The 18,891-nt window shown below is 43.7% G+C and overlaps 1 protein-coding gene across 6 annotated transcripts in view; it reads left to right on the top strand.

Annotated features, from left to right (window-relative positions):
* Window positions 1–18,891, top strand: part of Gpd2 (glycerol-3-phosphate dehydrogenase 2) — a 152,086-nt gene that overhangs the window by 36,446 nt on the left and 96,749 nt on the right. For all 6 annotated transcript variants that reach the window (XM_015986392.3, XM_006992807.4, XM_076569499.1 and 3 more), the window contains exon 2: window positions 2,408–2,517. In XM_015986392.3, the coding sequence (XP_015841878.1) occupies window positions 2,416–2,517 (102 nt within the window). In that variant the 5' untranslated portion in view covers window positions 2,408–2,415. The remainder of the gene's footprint in view (window positions 1–2,407; window positions 2,518–18,891) is intronic.

Here is an 18,891-nt window from a genome sequence, read left to right on the forward strand (position 1 = left end):
TGACTTTTAAAGAAGATAAGGTTTCGCCTAAGGGTAGCTGAATGTTTGACTTCCCTAACAAGCATACACAGGATCTTCCACAGTTTGAGCAAAAGTGCATGGTTATGTAGGGAAAGTGTCAGTGGTGGCAGAGATGGAGACACAGCTCCACATTGCTTAAAGCAGCCTGCAGACTTCCCTCAGGCTTTTAGGGATCCCGACTCAAGTCAACACAAGATTTGTGGCTTTGGCCAGAAAAGAATTTTAGTCCTAGTCTATGTGAAATGGAGTTGATTCAAACGAGAAAAGTGCTCAGGGCAAGAAGTGCACCCAAGAGCATGGGTGTGAGCTTCTCAAAGAAGAATTAGTTTATTAAAAGACATTTTTTATGGATTTTGAAGCACAGAGGTCAAGAGGGAGAGAGAAGCTCAGGGAACGGATGAGAAACATCCAAGTGTGGCTATGGGACCCCCCAAGGAAGAGCTGCCCTTAAGTTCTTGTCATTAGCCGGATGCACTGTCTTGGTGACAAAGGCTGCTAAGGAACTGTTTCTCCCCCTCTCCCCTTCCCCCCTTTCCCTCTCCTCTACCTCCCTGTAAGTGAGATAGTAGAGTGACTCCAGAGAGTCCTTGGGACAGGATTACAGTCTACAGGTGAAGCCAAAGGCACTGAGCAAGGAAGTTAGGGCATGCCCTTTTACTGGAAGTGGTTTTTGGTGAGATTGCTGGAAAATTACAGAAGGATGCCTTTAAGCAAATGTTGATTGAGCTGGAATCTTGATTCTCTGCTGCTGAGGGGCTTCAGCTCTTCCTGGGGGAGGGTCCCTTTCCCTTCCTCTATCCCCTGGGTCTTTCCTTTGTCTCTCTAGCTTGCACCAACAAAGATAGTAAAGACAAGACCTCCAATGTCAGGGTGTTTATACTTATAACTTATGTTAACACATTTACTATTTATATTAATATTTCTTGAGTAAAGAATGTTAATAATAATAAAAAAAAGTCATGTTGGAATTTTGGAGTTTGTGAGGGAGAAGGGAATAAAAATTTTTAAGAAATGCCAACTTCTATTTTAGTGTATAATTTATAGTATTCCAAAATGAGTTCTCTGTAGAATCTAGTTACCAACTCTACTGAGATTCTTTAATTTAGGAGAGTAGAACAGATATTTTACATCCAATATGGAACCCAACATATTTACATTAAATTTGTGTGTGTGTGAGTGTGTGTGTGTGTGTGTGTGTGTGTGTGTGTGTGTGTGTATACATGTTCTAAGTTAAAACTACCTTTAAACTTAGCAAGCTCTTGAATTGCTCCATATCAGTAGAGCGTAAGTGAGCTGTTCAGACAGGTCTGGTCACCACCCCTACTGGAAAATAGGGTAATGGCTTCCTTGTCAGAGGTGGGTGTGCCAGCTGCTTTTGTGAATGGAGGGAAAGGTTTAGGCGGGTCAAATTATTTGCTCTTAAGTTAAAAAAAAAATTAAATAAATAAAAATACTCACAGTGTTAGCCTTTTATGTTTAACAGAATAAAAGTAGACCAGAGGACTTTGGTGCGATTCTTATTTCTTACAATGTTTTTGGCTTCTGAAGAAGTCTCAAGAAAATTTATATCCTCAAGAGCAGAACTTAAAAAAAAAAAAAAAATATCCTATCAATCCAGTAGAAGAAAACAAGGGAAAAGAAAGGAAGCTCTCCCACAACCCAGCCCTTTATTAGCAACTCACTGTGAACACAACGCTTCTCCTTGACACTGTTTCTTGTCACCGGCTAGAGAAAAACCTCTCTTAATGCCCCACCCCGTTCCTTGTCTTTTCCTTCTTTTCTTAACAGCTCCCCCAACAAAAGGAGTTACAGCATTTAGGTTATCGTTTTTGTCAGAGGACCAGGGCCTGGTGCCTGCTGACTGCCTATCTGTAAAGTGTCCGCTGTCTTTAGTGATGGACATCTCAGCGCGCTGGCTTTTGACTTCCAGGAGAATTTTATTAAGAAGGGAAAACTCCAGAAAGTTGTCTCCGAGTTTGACTTGAACACTGGCCTAAGGACCTGAAGCAGGCCTGAGGTTCATTGTCCTGTCGAGTGACCCAGGACTTCGACTAGTTTCCCTTGTGACAAATTCACAAGTACAGCTTGTAGTTTTGTCCAATCCACAATGACATTTCTTTTCACAGCTCTCTTGACTTTCTACTGTTTAAATACCCTGAGTTGTCTCTTAATTTGCATTTCTTCTTTTAATTCCTGTCAGCTCTGAATGTAACGTTTACATAATCAATTTCCTTGTCCTGTTTTTTTTTTTTTTTGAGTTATTGCTTTTGAATTGTGGAATATCCATTGGCATGTTACTTTAAGATAGTTTCATAATCTGTACAATGTCATAGTATTAAGATTGTTATGCAATGACATTAACTTATTTTCTTTCTTTTCTTTGTAGGCTGAGCAATGGCATTTCAAAAGGCAGTGAAAGGGACTGTTCTTGTGGGCGGAGGCGCTCTGGCCACTGTTTTGGGACTCTCTCAGTTTGCTCACTACAGAAGGAAACAAGTGAGTAAACGCATGGGCTGATGCGGAAGTGTTGACGGCTGTGTGTGCTCATGGCTGTGTGTAGGAATGACTTAAAATTCCTCCGTTTATAGAGATCCTCAGAGTACTGCCTTATGATGCCCACGAACTTTGAGTACCCCATGTTTTAAAATGGTAATGTCCTCTCAAAAGCCTCTGTTTTGGCTCTTCGATTTAAAAAAAAAAAGCTTCATTTATTTTTGCCAGGGTTTGTTCATTTAGACCTTACTTTGTCCAGCTCATTGAGATGCCTGGGTGCTTTCTTGGCTCCTGCCAAGTCTGTCCTATTAGAAGGCAGGAGGCTGGGAAAGGAAGTGGAAAAGCCAAGGCCCAACTCTATTGTCTGGTTATATTTCTCTTTTTCTTTTCTTTCTTTCTTTCTTTTTTTTTTTTTTTTTTTTTTTTTTTTTTTTTTTGAGACAGGGTTTCACTGTGTAGCTCAGGCTGTCCTGGAATTGTGTTGATCTGGCTGGCCTCGAACTCACAGAGATCCCCCAGCCTTGGCCTCCAGAGTGCTGGGATTCAAGGCATGCCCCACATGCCTTTATATTTCTTAAATGCTGGTTCCTTATGTATGTAACAAGTACATTATCTCATGTAAGGAGGGTGATTCAGTGTATCCCAGCACAGCAGTGGCATGAATGTGAACACATGAAGACAGAGTTCAGTTTCCTTTTATTTTTCTCTGTGTGCCACAACCATGTCTTCGTACAGTTAAGGTGGAGAGCAGGAAATAATCTCATTGCAGGATTTTGTTCTCTTCGGGCTTGAGATGCTGTGGTTAGTTTTGGCCTTCTGTTTCTCTTCTCCCAGACAGCCCTGCTTGAGGAGGAGGGTGGGAAAGCTTGGGTGGCCAGGCCTGTCTGTTTGCTGTGGCTCTTCATTTCTGTGGCTCCCTTTAAGCCATCAACTTCCCTACTAGTTCCTTCTAGTTCTTTGTGTTATAAGGTGGTAGACCCAGCCATATTGTTTGGAAGTTTCTATCCTGAATGGGAAATACCACCTTAAAAACACATATTAAGAAGAATTAATGTATTGCTTCACAATTGCCTTATCCTTACAGTGAATAAGCTCCTCAGATTTTTTTTTCTCTTTTAAAAGACAGGGTCTTACTCTGTAAGCCTGGCTGGTCTGGAACTCAGATGGCTTCATATTCCTGAGCACAGAAATTCCAGCACTCAGGAGGCAGAGGCAGATGAGTCTCTGAAAGTTCAAGGCCAATCTGATCTACATAGTGAGTTCCAGGACAGCCAGGGCTACATAGTGAGATTCTGTCTTGAAAGAAACAGAGAGAGAGGGGGAGGGAGGGAGAAAGGAAGGAAGGAAGGAAGGAAAGAAAGAAAGAAAGAAAGAAGGAAAGAAGGAAGGAAGGAAAGAAAGAAAGAAAGAAAGAAAGAAAGAAAGAAAGAAAGAAAGAAAGAAAGAAAGAAAGAAAGAAAGAAAGAAAAAGAAATATAAGGAGGCAATAATTACAGGCCTGAGCCACTGTGCCTGCCCAGGCCCCAAAGCTCATTTTCTTTCTTTCTTCCTAAAGAGGAGAGGTATTAGAGAGACTCAGTCACCCTTTTTTTTCACTCTGAACCATGGGCACTGGACCCCAGGGCTTCCCAGGGTGTGTGTGTGTGTTGCCCATATTCACCGTCTTGCTACTGAGTCTCATGTCTGTTGATTCTGTTTGATAGGCTTTCTTTTCAAAAGTTGCCTTGGTTTCTCGAGAGTAAATGTGAAAGATGCTGCTTCTGCGCAGGCTATTTCAGAAGTCTGGGACAGGGGCATTAGGGATTAGATTACATCCCCCATCTTCCCCCCACTCCCGTGGTATCTGAACCGAAACTGAGAAATGCCAGTGCCAAAGGTCATGATATCTAATAGGTGTTGCTAAATTCGTATGTGGCTTATGTCTTTAACCATAGTAAGCATGTTTTACCATGAAGTTTATGACTTAATGTTATCCCTAAATATTAACTGTTACATCTTTTGTAAATTTCTTTTTTTAAGTAACTGATCTCACAGAGTACATTTGTAACAGTGTTCCTGAACAGCGAGTCAGGGCTGGATTTTAGAAAATTAAAGCCTAATGAGGGCCTGCTGACTTCTACCCACTCTGCCACTTGATCTCCTTATGTCAGCCACCCTGACTATCCTAACAGCCCAGTGAACTGGATACCAGCAGTTTGAAGTCATTTATAATTTTAAGTTGACAGGTTCTGTTGAAAACAAAGCAAAACCAAACCAAATCCGCCACAGGCATATTCCAGTCAGTCAGTTGCATAGGAAATCTAACTGTTTTTTTCAGTGCTTCCTGTTCCTTTAAGATACTGCCTTGAGCTTATATTGGAGAGGGTAGACAGAGTGTGCTGTAGCCATAGGGGTCGGGGAGAAATAGACTAACTCCCGAGAGAGGAGACAGTTTATTTTAGTGGCTGACATAAAGTGTCCACAGGCCACCTGGAATACACCTCTCTTTTCCCACCAAGTATGTGCCCGTCAGAGCCACTGGGTGTGTCAGGGTGGTGGTGACTGACTTCAAGAGTAAAGGAAAAAGAAAGAATCATCTACTCCCCAAGCCTTGTGAATTGGCTACATTTTTGTAAGGCTCTTAGATGTGCTCCATTTTTCTCCATTTTTTGTTGTGGGATGTATTGCCTCCTTGTACAGGTGTGTTCATCAGCTGATCCCCACCCCTTGCCCTGCCTGCCCCCACCCCAGATTTTCTAAGAGGGTTCAAACTGGAACCCTCTAAGTGTAAGACAGGAGGCGGAGCAGGCCTTTAATCCCAGCACTTGGGAAGCCGAGGTAGGTGGATCTCCGTGAGTTCCCGGCCAGGTTGGTCTACATAGCCAGTTCCCAGGACAGCCAGGGCTACATAGTGAGACCCTGTCTGGGGGCGGGGCGGGGGGGGGGGGGGGGCGCCGATAAGTACGTGTTGAAAAACCCCGACATAGTGCTATCCTAGGGAACTGACCGTATAACTCTAAGTTCAGCTCATTTGGCAGCATCACTGAATCCTGTCTCCCTGGTCCTGGCTTGTGGATGTACCCTTGCTTTTCCCAGCACAAAGCTTCCATCCCTAAGTACAGGCAGTGGTGAGTAGATGCTGAAAAATTGGTCAGTGGGACAAGGTTTAGACTTTGGCCAGTTCACAAAAACCTTTTAAATTACTTATTTGGTTAAATTATCTTGTATTTGCAAGGACGAATAGGAGGAAAATGACTATTGAGACTTTAGAAAGCTTATTAAAGAGAAACAAGAGTAACTGAACAAGATGTGGTTTTCTTCCTCTTTAAGTCAATTGCTTGTCTCAGGAAGTGGCTGGACTGTTATTTCTAGAAGACAGGTGGAGCGGGAGGTGGTGGTAGTGACTGACTTTACAATATGCCCCCCTCCCCCAATTTCACATTTATTTTATTTTATTTTATTTTTTTTTGGTTTTTCGAGACAGGGTTTCTCTGTGTAGATTTGCGCCTTTCCTGGAACTCACTTGGTAGCCCAGGCTGGCCTCGAACTCACAAAGATCCGCCTGCCTCTGCCTCCCGAGTGCTGGGATTAAAGGCGTGCGCCACCACCGCCCGGCCTTCACATTTATTTGTTTGTTTTTGTGTATTTATGCACACGAGTGTGCAAGCATGTGCCATTACACAAATGTGGATATCATAGAGCAGCAGGTGGGAGTGAGTTTTCTTCTTCCTGGGACTGAACTCAGGTTGCCAGGTTTGGCCTGTGCCAGCTGAGCCATCTCATCGGCGCTCTGGTGTCTCTCACTGCAGATGGAGGTTAATGTTTCTCTTACCCTTGTCACTGATCATAGTCACTCAACTCAAGCAGAAGTTAGGAAATAGCTCACCCAATTTTTGAGGCCATCAGGACAGTTTTAGAAGTAATGGTGGAATGCTAGTTTCTTCGCAACTTAGGAACAGGACTATGACTTTCAGTAGAAGTGTTCTTTTGGAGCTGGGAGAGCCTAAATCTTCAGTTACTTTGAGGAAAGGAGATGAATGTGGGCTGATTTCTTTTGACTCTGTCTGTCCAAAGGGAAGGGACTTACAGAAAAAATATCCACAGTCTCGGCCCGCTTCCCTCTTCCATCTACTGCTTTTACAATAGTCTTTGAGGGGCCTTTTCAGTTTCCTCTCTTTCTGTTTCTTCATCTTCCTATCCCCCTATTTTTTAATGTGGAGGATCAAATATGGTAGGCTTGTGCTCTACGGAGATGGCTACATCCCCAGCTGCCTACCATTAGTTTAAATCACACTGACAATGTAGTAAGACAGCAGACAGCTCCCCTTAGGCAGAAGGGTGGGTCTGTGTGAATCATAAGCTAATCATCACGACCATTTCCTTGACGGGATCATGTAGATGAATTCCTAAACGGTCTTATTAAATAAAAAAAAAACACGGAGCCAGATAAAGGGGTGAAAACCTGAGAGATCAGGGAAATAGGGAATGCGACAGCTTAACCTTACCTTACCAACTCTGCAGCTTCCAAATGTGAGCTACTTTCTGTCTACCCACGCCTATATGCCTTGCTGTTTAGCCATCTGATTTGCTCTCTCTCTGTCCAGCTACATCACTTCCTCTTCCTTCCCAGCTCTGTCACTTCCTGTCTGTTTGTACAGACCTCCAGACCTTCATGGTTAACTAGTGTTAGAATTTAAGGCATGTGCCACCATGCCTGGCTCTGTTCCCAGTATGTTCTTGAACTCACATAGATCCAGACAGATTCCTGCCTGCCAAGTGGTAGGATTAAAGGCATGTGCTACTGTTGCCTGATTTGTTTACCTATAATGGCTGGCCTTTTCCTCTGATCACCAGGCAAGCTTTATTTATTAAAACACAAATAAAATATTACCACAGGATCATCTCTCTAACTAAGAGAGCATGCATAAAGTATGTGGACTCCTAATTGGTTCAACCTGCTGTGTGCTCAAAACGACCATTCTCAGTAAAGATGACCTTAGTCTCCTTGTAGTTCTCACTAGAAGTCCCTTCAAAAACCATGGGCAGGGGCTGGAGAGATGGGTCAGCGGTTAAAAGCACTTGCTGCTCTTCTAGAGAACCTGCTTTCGATTCTCAGCATCTGTGTCAGATGTATGACCACTGTATAAAACTCTGGCTCCACAGGATCTGATACCCCTGGCCTTTGCAGGCACCCGCTCTCATGTGCATATATCCACATGCAAGATGCACGCAAACACATAACTAATACTACTAATAAAAGACCACTGGGCAGGGCAGTAACATCCTCCCTTCCCTATTTTTTTTTTCAATGCCGAATATCTCTGCAGGGTCTTGCACATGCTAGGCAGGCACTCTCCCACTGAGCTGTACCCTCAGCCTCGATTTTATTTTCCATTTTGAAATATCTTCTCCTTAAATTGTTTATGTAGACCTTGAACGTGCTATATCCTCCTCAGCTGCTGGTAGTATCCACCCAGCTGAGCTCCATTTAAAATCTGCCTTTCTTCTCTCTTTCTTTTTTAAATTTAATCTTTGTTGTTGTTGGTGTACTTGGGATTACTATCAGAGCCTCACACATGCTAGACCAGCACTCTACCTCTACATTTAGTTAGTGTGTAATTTGTCGGGAACAAGTTGATGGTGATTCATTATTTAGTACAAGTGGGCTTAATGATAAACTTGTAGTTGAAAGGGCCTTAGATGCCCGTCTTACCCAGTCCAACCGAGGAGACAGAGGAAGTGGCCTCTTGTGGAAGAGCCTCCACTTTCTCATCCTAAGCAGCTCACAGAGTGGAGTGGCTTTAAGGGGAAATTGAGTGCAAGAAAGAGAGAGCCGTGAACCATTTCCAGAGTAGGTTTATGAAGAACAGGAGTGGACGGTATTAGAGTCAGGACTGCAGGGGCATTTCCCGGGTAGCTAGGAAGAATGAAGGTGGCCATGGCGAAAGGAGCAGAATGAGCTGAGCTAGGAGAATTTAATCCAGGGCTACTGTAGCCTCTTTTCATGTTCGGACAAAGGCATTTTTTTTTCCCCCCAGTAAAAAATAATTAACTCATCATTGATTCCACACCCATTAAGGTAGTAACTGGAAAAACTGATGTGACGATGTGGTCTTCTCTCTAACCAACCTGTGGTTGATGTAACAGCTCTGTTGAGTTGTGAGGGGCCCTTCTTGGGTAACGTGGTACATTTGTTCTTTCCATTACCCACTCTGGAGTCAGAGTGGGCTTTGTGAGCTCACTCTGAGGTGAAATTGATTGATGATTATTTCTTTCTTCCCCCACTCCTGCATCAAACATAAAGCAGGGGGTAGGCTTTGGGAATGAAGGTCTGTGTTGTGTAGCTTGGAGTGGTCTTACAAGGATCAGGGGATGGAGATTCTGCTGAGGGGTCTTCCCTGAAGCACGTGCTCTGTCGAGTAATTCCCGCAGCCTGCACTCAGCAGCCCCGCCCCCACTGCGTCTGGTTTTAGCAGTTTAGGGATTGTGGACAGTTTTCCTGAATTTTGACCTCGTTTTTCTTCCCATAACAATGGATAGAGTAGTAGTTTATTCCTTACGGGACTGGAGAGCAAAGGGATGCATGGGTAATTACAGCCCACAAGAATGTTAGCACCGTTTCAACGTATATTTCAGTCTTTCCCTTTCAGTGTGCTATTTGTAAAGTTGTAAGAAAGCAGTGCTTTCTTATTGGTAGAATGGACACAAAGGTTTTTTTTTTTTTCCTTCCTTTTTTCCTCTTTTTTTCAGAGCAGAAGACAAGATTGGAGAGAACCACCCCCCCCCCCCCCAAAAAAAAAAACCCAAAAAACAAAAAAAACCCAGAATGATCAACTCTAGTCAAAATAAGTGTTTTATTTTTTCCTTGTGAAACTGGGTCTCACTCTGTAACTCTGTAGCCCAGTCTGGTCTGGAACATGTAATTCTTACGCCCAAGCCTCCTCAGCACTGGATATACAGGGCAGAGCAATACCAAGACTGGTAGTAGCTTCATGTGTTCATTTGCCTTTCAAGTGCAGCAGGGTTTTGGTGAACTTGTTGGAATGTGCAAAGTATGAATGTTTTGAGACTTTGATTTTTCATGAAATAAGGGTAAGGATTCCTCCCAGGCTTCCCCTCCAAACTCATTCAACCTGGCTGAAGAGGCCAGCGGTGTGGCATACAGTAGGTCTTTAGATTCACATGCAGCTTTTTCTCCTTCTCGAAATATTAGATGCTTACATTTGGACCACACTGGAATACCAGCCGGGCGGTGGTGGCACACACCTTTACTTGCAAAACTTGGGAGGTAGAGGCAGGTGGATGGATGTCTGTGAGTTCGAGGCCAACCTGCTCTACAGAGTGAGTTCTGGGACAGCTAGTGCTACACAGAGAAATCCTGTCTTGAAAAAAGAAAAGAAAAAAGATGGAATACCAAGCTTCTTAAAGATAATTGCTTTGGTTTACATAGTTTTGCCTATGTTAATGATAGAGAAGTGAGTGAAGATAGAAACACTGGATGGATTTCTGACGACATTTAAATTAAAAAGCTGCTCCTAATTGCTGTTCTGTAGCAAGCATCTTTGAATATCATTCTGCTTTTTAAGCACGCTAAACATCATTAAGAATTTAACTTCGCCGGGCAGTGGTGGCGCACGCCTTTAATCCCAGCACTCGGGAGGCAGAGGCAGGTGGATCTCTGAGTTCAAGGCCAGCCTGAGCTACCAAGTGAGTTCCAGGAAAGGCGCAAAGCTACACAGAGAAACCCTGTCTCAAAAAACCAAGAAAAAAAAAAAAATTAACTTCAGGGGCTGGAGAGGTTGCTCAGTGGTTAGAGCACTGGCTGTTCTTCCAGAGGACCCAGGTTTGATTCCCAGCACCCACATGGTGGCTCACTGCCACCTAAAGCTCCATCTCCTGGCGATCTGATGCCCTCACACAGAGATATGCACTTTTTTTTTTTTTTTTTTTTAAAGGAATTTAACTTCAATGGGGGAAGCTTCCTAACCTGAGGGTATTTGGAGTGGAGTCCGAATCAACCAGAATGTTTGTTCATGATTGTTCATGAGCCACATTTGTTTATTTGCCAGATGGCTTTGAACTTGTGACCACACTTGTCTGTTCTCCCGATTTTCCTCTTACAGAGGAAATTACAATTTTCCTCTTACAGAGGGATTTTTCAAAGATTTGCAAGCAGCCTTCCTCTTCAGAAGTCTTACTATGGAAGGGTAAAAACAAATTTGCTAAGTTGGGGATAATTGGTAGATGCCAGAAGATCAGGTGTTCAAAGCCAGCCATGCCTACACCATAGGAGACTAGCCGAGGCTGTGTGAGATCAGAGCACCAAAAGGAGACTAGCCGAGGCTGTGTGAGATCAGAGCACCAAAAGGAGACTAGCCAAGGCTATGTGAGACCACACCGACAAACAACATCAACAACAAAACCCAAGACAACAGCAAAACTTAAAAACTCAACAAATAATAACTCAAGGTTTCCTATTCTGCCATTTTCTTTGAGCTCAACCGAAGTGTTATATCCCTTGAGCCATATCTAAACCACCTCCCTGTGTTACTGTGCAGGATCCTGTTAGCCAGTGTTTTCGGGTTCTGTGTGTTTCACTATTTTAGAGTCAGTATCTGAGATCATGTAGGCTTATGTTACCTTATCACCTTATGATAATATCCAACAAGTGACTCAAGGTTGTCACATAGGGATTTCCTTTCTTTTTAAGCAGAATTCCATGGTGTGTAGATCTTAAATTTTTCTACAAAGGATGAGGCCTCATACACTAGGGAAAGATTCCGAATTATGGATTGTATACAAAGTAGGTAATTGAATATTGGCTTGCCATACAGATCTTAACAGTTATATTTTTTAAATATTTATTTTATGTGTATGAGTGTTTTTTCCCTGTACTACACACATGCTTGGTGCTCACAGAGGCCAGAAGAGGGAGCTGGATTCCCCAGAACTGGAGTTCTAGATGGTTGTAAGTGGCCACGTGGGTGCTGGAAACGAAATCCAGGTCCTCAGCCAGAGCAACAAGTGCTCTTAATTGCTGAATCATTTCCCCTGCCCCCTTACAGTTGTGTGTTAATCCCGGGAGTGAATTGCTGGAATATGCAAACCAATCACTCTAGCAAGCAAGCCCCCAAACTCATGCTTATAGCAAACTTACTGTCCTTACCATTCTGTGTGGGAAGGTGAGGGACCCATTTCTTCCTGGGGTTCAGGAACTTGTTGCCTGTAGGGCTTTGCTGCCTACAATCCCATTTCTCTGGAAGAAGAGAATCATGTTGTTAAGCACCCAGCCACTACATGTATCCTGAATGTCGTTTTTAATCTAGCTGACTAATGAGCTGTTTCTTGTGATGAGAGTTTTATTGTTAGGGCTTATACCAAAGGCATTCATCAGTCATTTGCTTCTCTTATTTAGAACCCTGTGCATAGATTCCTGGAAAGGCTGTTTTTCTCCTAGAAATACAACCAAGTGTGTTGGGAATGTGCCTGGTATCTAAAGCTTGATGAGGATTCGGAATACTCTGTATTTTAGATAAGGCCAGTTGAAACTATTCTTAACCACTCTGTATGGTTAACTGTTTCTTAGGAGACATGCTTCATCAAAGCACTGAAATTATGCAGGCAGAGCTGGGAATGTTCTCTGAAGAGCATCCTATCAGTTTCTCTCTAATTCTGGTTTTTATTTAACACTTAGCCCTCAAAGTGGGGCCGCGGCAGCAAACTTGTGGTTCTAACTCACGTCGGGCCTTCGAGGAGTTTGGGATGCTATTTTGTCGCTGGCATACAGAATCAGCGAGGTTAACTGTACTTCTATAGGTCACCCCGTGAGTCAACGGCTGAGCTAGGATTAGCGCTGACAGCTGGTGAGCTGCTAGGCTGTTGCTAACGGAGCAGCATTGACATTCACTTTGATTTGACTTTGCATTTCATTTTCAACTATTTATTCATTTGGAGGCCTTTTAAAGAAACTTTTTAGGGATATTGTGGGACGGAGGAAACTTTCTATAAATGCCCCGGGAGAGCCCTCTTGCTTCTGTCTCCTTCTTTTCCATCCTCCCAGCTTGATAGTCTCATATTTGTGTTTGGAAAGCTTTCTCTAGGTGGGTTTTTTTTCCTTTTCTTTCCTACATTTAGAAAAAAAGATACTTTTAAGGTTGGTAGTCCCAATTTTACCTTATTTTGTAATCTGAGATTTTTCAAAAAAAAAAACTTATGAGGTCTAGTTGTATCATAGCATGCATGTATATATGAGAGGCACTTCTACACATCTTACATGTATTTGATGAATTAGCCACAGAGATGCAAAAGTGTGCATCTCAAGTTTGAGCATGAACTATTTTGAGCATAAGGTTCAAATGTAGTAGGCTGGTCCCTTGACTCAATGGGTCAGTATAGTACTCATCTGAGAGGAATATGGGACCTGTGAGTCCTGTTTCAGTTCTAGGTTAATGCCTTATGGAGAGTTTTAAGGCCAAGTGCTGCTTTGTAGACATCTGAGTCTTCTCTGTGACTGCACAGTATGGCCAGCTGCAGGCTGTGCAGGTGAGCTAGGATTTCTAGAGTTCATTAATTACATTGAAAGTTCTGCACTGTAGAAGGTGTGTTGTGGTGCTCACTTCCAATCCCAGCACTTGGGAGGCATAGACAGGCAGATCTCAGAGTTTGAGGCCAGCCTGGTCTACCTAGTGAGTTTCAGGATAGCCAGAGCCATGCAATAGAGAGACCCTGTCTCAAAACAAAAGCAAACAAACAACAACAACAAAACCTTAAACAAACAAACAAACAAAATGTTCTGCATTCCCTGTAACAAGGTGTTTGGCTGATCTAGGGAGCAAAGATAACCTAGCAGAGCTGAGGATATTCAATTTGGAGTCAAACGAATTTAGTTCTAAGTCTCTTAATTACATGCTCAAGGAATAAATTTAGTTTCTCCTCAGGTCAAAGAATACCTTCTGGGACTGGGGGTGTAGTTCTGTAGTAGAGAGCTTTTCTAACATGCTTGAAGCCCTGCGTTCAATTTCCATGACTATATTTTGTTTCCTTCCTTCCTTCCTTCCTTCCTTCCTTCCTTCCTTCCTTCCTTCCTTCCTTCCTTCCTTCCTTCCTTCCTTCCTTCCTTCCTCCCTCCCTCCCTCCCTCCCCCTTCCTTCCTTCCTTCCTTCCTTCCTTCCTTCCTTCCTTCCTTCCTTCCTTCCTTCCTTCCTTCCTTCCTTTCTTTCTTTCTTTCTTTCTTTCTTTCTTTCTTTTTCTTTCTCTTTCTTTTTTTTGAGACAGAGTTTCTCTGTGTAATAGCCTTGGCTGTCCTGGAACTCGCTCTGTAGCCCAAGTTTGCCTAGAACTCACAGGGATCCACCTGGCTCTGCCTCTCCAGGGCTGGGATTAAAAAGTGTGTGCTACCATGCTCAGCTTACATTTAAGAAAAGAAGAAGAAAAAAGAAAAGAAAGAAGGAAACAAAAAAACTATGTAAAAGGATGCCTCCTTTATGAGATGCTATTTGGGGGCTGGGGTAGACTAGCAGCTGCTGGACAACCAAGAGTTATTTATGTATCACTTTCTGTTTTCCTTTCTGTCCTCTTCAACCCCAGATTTGCTCTCTAGGCCCTCCGCTTCCCTTTTAAAAAAGTATTTATTTTATGTGCGTATGTGACCACCCGCATGTGTGTATGTGTACCGTGTGCATCCCTGGTGCTTGAGGAGGGCAGGGGGAGGAGATCAGATCCCCTGGAGCTGGACTGGCAGGCAGTGTGGAGCAGCAGTGTAGGTGCTGGGAATCCAGGCCCTCTGCAAGAGCAACCCATGCTCTTCGCCAGTGAACAAGCCCTTCAGCTTCTAGATACTCTGATTCCAAGCAAGGTAGTATATTTGGGGAGCAATGTCACTCTGAGACCTCCAAACATTTATTACATTGTTTATTTAAAACTATTTATTTGGGGCTAGTGAGATAGTTTAGTAGGTAAATAATCTTTCTGATGACGTGAGGTCAATCTCTGGAACCCATAGAGGACGGAGAGAATAATTCTTAAAGATGTCCTCCAGCCTCCACTTGCATGATATGGCATGTGCACACGTGCACACATACTAATAACAATAATAAATTCAATTAAGATGAAGGACCATAGGTTAAATATTTATTGAAAGCCAATAGGCGGCATCCTCAAAACCTTAGCTCACCTGGCCACTTCTGGTGTTTGTTTATTTCAGTCAGAGCCAACACTTTCCCCATTTTCCAGCAATTTCTCTTGACTCTAACATTCCATTGCTAAAATTATTCTATGGGAGAAAGTGATAGCTGTAGAGAGAATAGATTTGCAGGAGACTCTTCTCCCTCCCCCTCTAAAGTTTAGTAATTGACTGTTAGGGTATATTCTGATTGCACAGGGCTCCATGCATATCTTAAAGGAATCACGGCCACTGATGGGTTCTAAGCACCTTCAGGATGCACGAGAGGTCCATTCTCAGTGCCCAGAAAGAGGGCGTATTCGTTAAGATAGTTTGACAGAAGCAACTTAAGAGAGGAAGAATTCACTTCAGCTCCCTGTCGGTTATGATGGGAAGTGGGTGTTGGCTAAAGCAGCCAGCTCCTGATGCCTGGTGGTGGGAGCTAACAGTAGCTTCTGGTCCATGAGCCACTTCCATCAACCAAGACCCACAGAACCAAGCAGCATCACCAGCTGGGGTCCACATGTTCAAACACAAGGGCCTCCGGGGACATGGGACATTTAAAGTATAGTAATGGGCTTGTCTGGTTCTCTGTGAAAATGTGAGTTACCTTATATCAACTGGCTATAGAGCAAGCCGGAAGCCCTCGTGAATGCAAATCTGTTTACACAGAAACATGTGGCTTACTGTCATGGAAATACGAGAAAGCCCATTGATTTAGTCACGAGAGGACCCATGAGGTGAAGATCTTTCAGACATCTGAAGATAAACCAAATGAGGATGGCTGTCACTTTTTTGCCTCCAGGAACACACAGACGTGGTTAGTCTTTTTCAGTGGCAACAAAACAGGAAGCAATTTCTCTTCAGTCTAACTGATTCCATTGATTGAATGGCATAATAGGGGCGAGTGAGAGTGATTGTTGCAGTCTAAAGTGATTTGCATGAAACCTACTTTATACTCCAATTATTACTATACATGATTACAGGACAACCTGGCTGTTAATTGCCTGTGGTCTTTAAATATGCACTTCTTTCAGAAATAGACACTAATTATTAGATCTTGTTTTCGGTCTCACCCGAAGTTGCAAATGTCTAGGATTTTTTTTTTTTTAAATTTGCAAGTCTAATAGTGCTCAGACATAGTAAAACTGATCTCATTTGAAATCCTATTCAAGGGAAATGCTCTTGGTAACTTCAGATCGTGAACTTGACTTCCAATTCTATGTAGATGTAAGTCTCTCTCTCTCTCTCTTTTTTCTTTTTTAGTGGCTGAAGAGACAGCCGTGGGTGCTGGGAACCGAACTCTTATATTTTTGGTTGTGAGCCTAGCCTTTAACGGCTGAGCCATCTCTCCAGCCCGTCTCTCTGTTTTAAAAGGAGATATTTTATTTGTAGTTGTGTGTCTGTACATGTCTATGTGCACAAAAATGCAGGTTCCCTCAGAAGCCAGAGTCAGACAGATTCCCCTGGAGCTGGAATTACATGGAAGTTTGAGCTACCTAATGTTTGTGCTGAGAACCAAACTTGGGTCCTCTGCAAGATCAGTATGTGCTTTTAACCACTGGAGAAAGCAATTTTTTGGTTAAACAGGAGAGTGCTGGAGGAGAATCATGAGCCATGGTTACCTTTTTAGAGCTTTATTGTGGGGGGAGGGAGAGGGAGAGAGAGAGTGAGACGGAGAGAGGGAGAGAGAGGACAGACGGAAGGAAGGAGCAGAAAGGAAAGAGAGAGACACACAGAGGGCCCACCCGCTTTTTAGGCTGGGACACCGTCGCAGGCTGATGACGTAATTAAAGACAGCATCCTTACACAATTTCTCCAAGCCCCATGCAAGTCTCTGTCACATGCTAGAAAAATTTATTTTATTTTTCTTTGTAGTACCGGGTATTGAACCTAGGGTGTTACAGGTGCTAGCCAAGACCTTTACCACTGAGTTACAGCCCCAACTCAACTTTTTAAGACAGGATCTCACTAAGCTGCCCATGGTGGCCTTGAACTTTCTGTCCTGTTTTCCTAGTAGGTAGGACTACAGGCCTCTGGTTTCAGTGGTGAGGTTAGGTAGCTGATCCTGAATCTTGTAGTGCTGGGTTTGTTCTGGGTTTAGGCCTAGGGCAGCGAATCCCATGCCTCCAGTGGACAGGCTGGTAAAACGGAAGCGTGAGAGCAGTGAGAGAGTGTCCTGGAGCTTACAAGTCCTGCCCTACCTACAGGCCACAGCCGCTAGTACTCAGGGTTCCTTAATCTCAGTTAGGAATCTTGAGATTTATGCGACGCTGAGCCGTGTTTAAAGTTGGATATGTAAGGCAGATTTTAAGGGAGTAGTGTGACCGGAAAGAGCAGACGGATATATTCTCAACTTAACACATGCTTCCCAGTTCCACCCAGCTGATGCCCACTACTCCTGACTAGATTTGGCCTCTAGGGAAGCTTGGCCAGGATGGATGAGATGCCTTCTATGACTGGCCCTTCCTTCCTTGCTTGCTTCTTTATTACTTCCTTCTTCTCTCCCTCCATCCCAACCCCCCTCCCTCCTTCCTTCCTTCCTTTCCTTTATAGCTAAACTGGCCCTTAACACTTTGTGTAGCTGAGTATGACCTTGAACTTCAGATTCTCTTGCCTCCAGCAGTTAGGATTACAGGCATGTACTACCTGACTTGTTTGATGTACTATTGTGGATTGAATCCTATACCCAAGGCTTTTGTGCATGCCAGGGAGGGCACTCTGCTGATTTAGCTTCACACAACACACACACACACACACACACACACACACACACACACGCACGCACGCACGCACGCACGCACGCACGCACACACACACGCACACACGCACACACGCACACACGCACACACGCACACGCACACACTGTCCTCCGTCCCATTTAGCCTTTTCTCTGCCTTAAACACCTTTGTAAGATTAGAATGGCCTTTGTATCCTTTTGTCTCCTCGTCTATAGAATGCTTGAAGGACTTCCCCAAACGGTCATTTGTTGAGTGCGTGGTGCTGAGTCCAGCATCTGCGATCTCATGAGCATTTTGGTCTCTCAGTCAAGTTGGGACATTTTGGAGCCATCCATCAGCAGATCTCTCCTCCCAGATTCCTGTCTAATCAAACAGTCAGGCTTGGAAAAGGGAGACCCAGATCTGGGAGGCGGTGTAGAGCACAAAGGTCCTTTACTTAAAGTGAGTCATCACTTCCCGCCACTGCTTTATTATCTCTGCCCCCCCCCCCCCCCCCCAGTTCCCTGACATCAACATATTCTAGAGAAGGTGGAGTGCAGATGTGTTTTTGTTACTGAAAGCCATATGAAGCCAAAAAACGAGTCTTTCTCCTGTCATAATTCTAAGTAGGGCCTTAGGCTGTGTTTACTGCCTCTAAAATAAGCGTGGTGCTTAGCTTCTCAGTTGCAACACTTTCCAGCTTTTTTTTTGAAAGAAATAAACAAAAATAAAACGTTATTTTAAAGTACTGTCAAATTAAATAAATCACCCTCAATAGTACTGTGTGTGTGTGTATGTAAGTATATATTTTTAAATTGGAGGCTCTCCTCAGGACAACTGCTGCCGTAGTCAGCCCCCCCCCCCCATTAATGTACCTGATGCAGGTTTACTATGAGGATTCAATGAGCAGAGAAAAAGCACACGCTTTATAAAACTGCCTAGTGCATAAGTGCTGTAGCCACAGTTGGTTATTATTTTTAAGTCAATTTTATTGAGGTACAATTTGGGGAACAGCTTAAAATGTAGTGAAATCAACTCTTTATAACACACTCAGTTATGTAATCATGACCACAGTTAAGTTACAGAGCATTTCTGACAACCTCAACACGCTCCTCTGTAGTCAGTCTTTCCCCAGGATCTGTAATCACTGACCTGTTTGCTGATCCCGTACTTTGTTTTTGCTGAACATTGTTTATATAGAATAGAATGGTCACAATCATGTAGTATAGGACTTCTGAGTCTGGCGCTCGATGCCAGCGCCCCCCCCCCCCTGTTTTTCCAGACAGGGTGTCTGTGGGAGTCCTGCCTGTCCTGGAATTCACGCTGTGGATCAAGCTGGACTTGAACTCAGAGATCCCCTTGCCTCTGCCTCTGCAGTGCTGGGATTAAAGGTCACGCACGCACACATGCACGCTGGCCAAGTCTGGCTTCTTTTGCATAGCACTGAGACTGATTGATTGCTTTGTCTATGTGGGGCAAGCAAGTCAGCATTTTCAGGCCTGTAGGCCGCAGTCTCGT

The sequence above is a fragment of the Peromyscus maniculatus genome, chromosome 4 (assembly GCF_049852395.1).
Source record: "Peromyscus maniculatus bairdii isolate BWxNUB_F1_BW_parent chromosome 4, HU_Pman_BW_mat_3.1, whole genome shotgun sequence".
In the NCBI taxonomy this organism is placed as follows: Eukaryota; Metazoa; Chordata; class Mammalia; order Rodentia; family Cricetidae; genus Peromyscus; species Peromyscus maniculatus.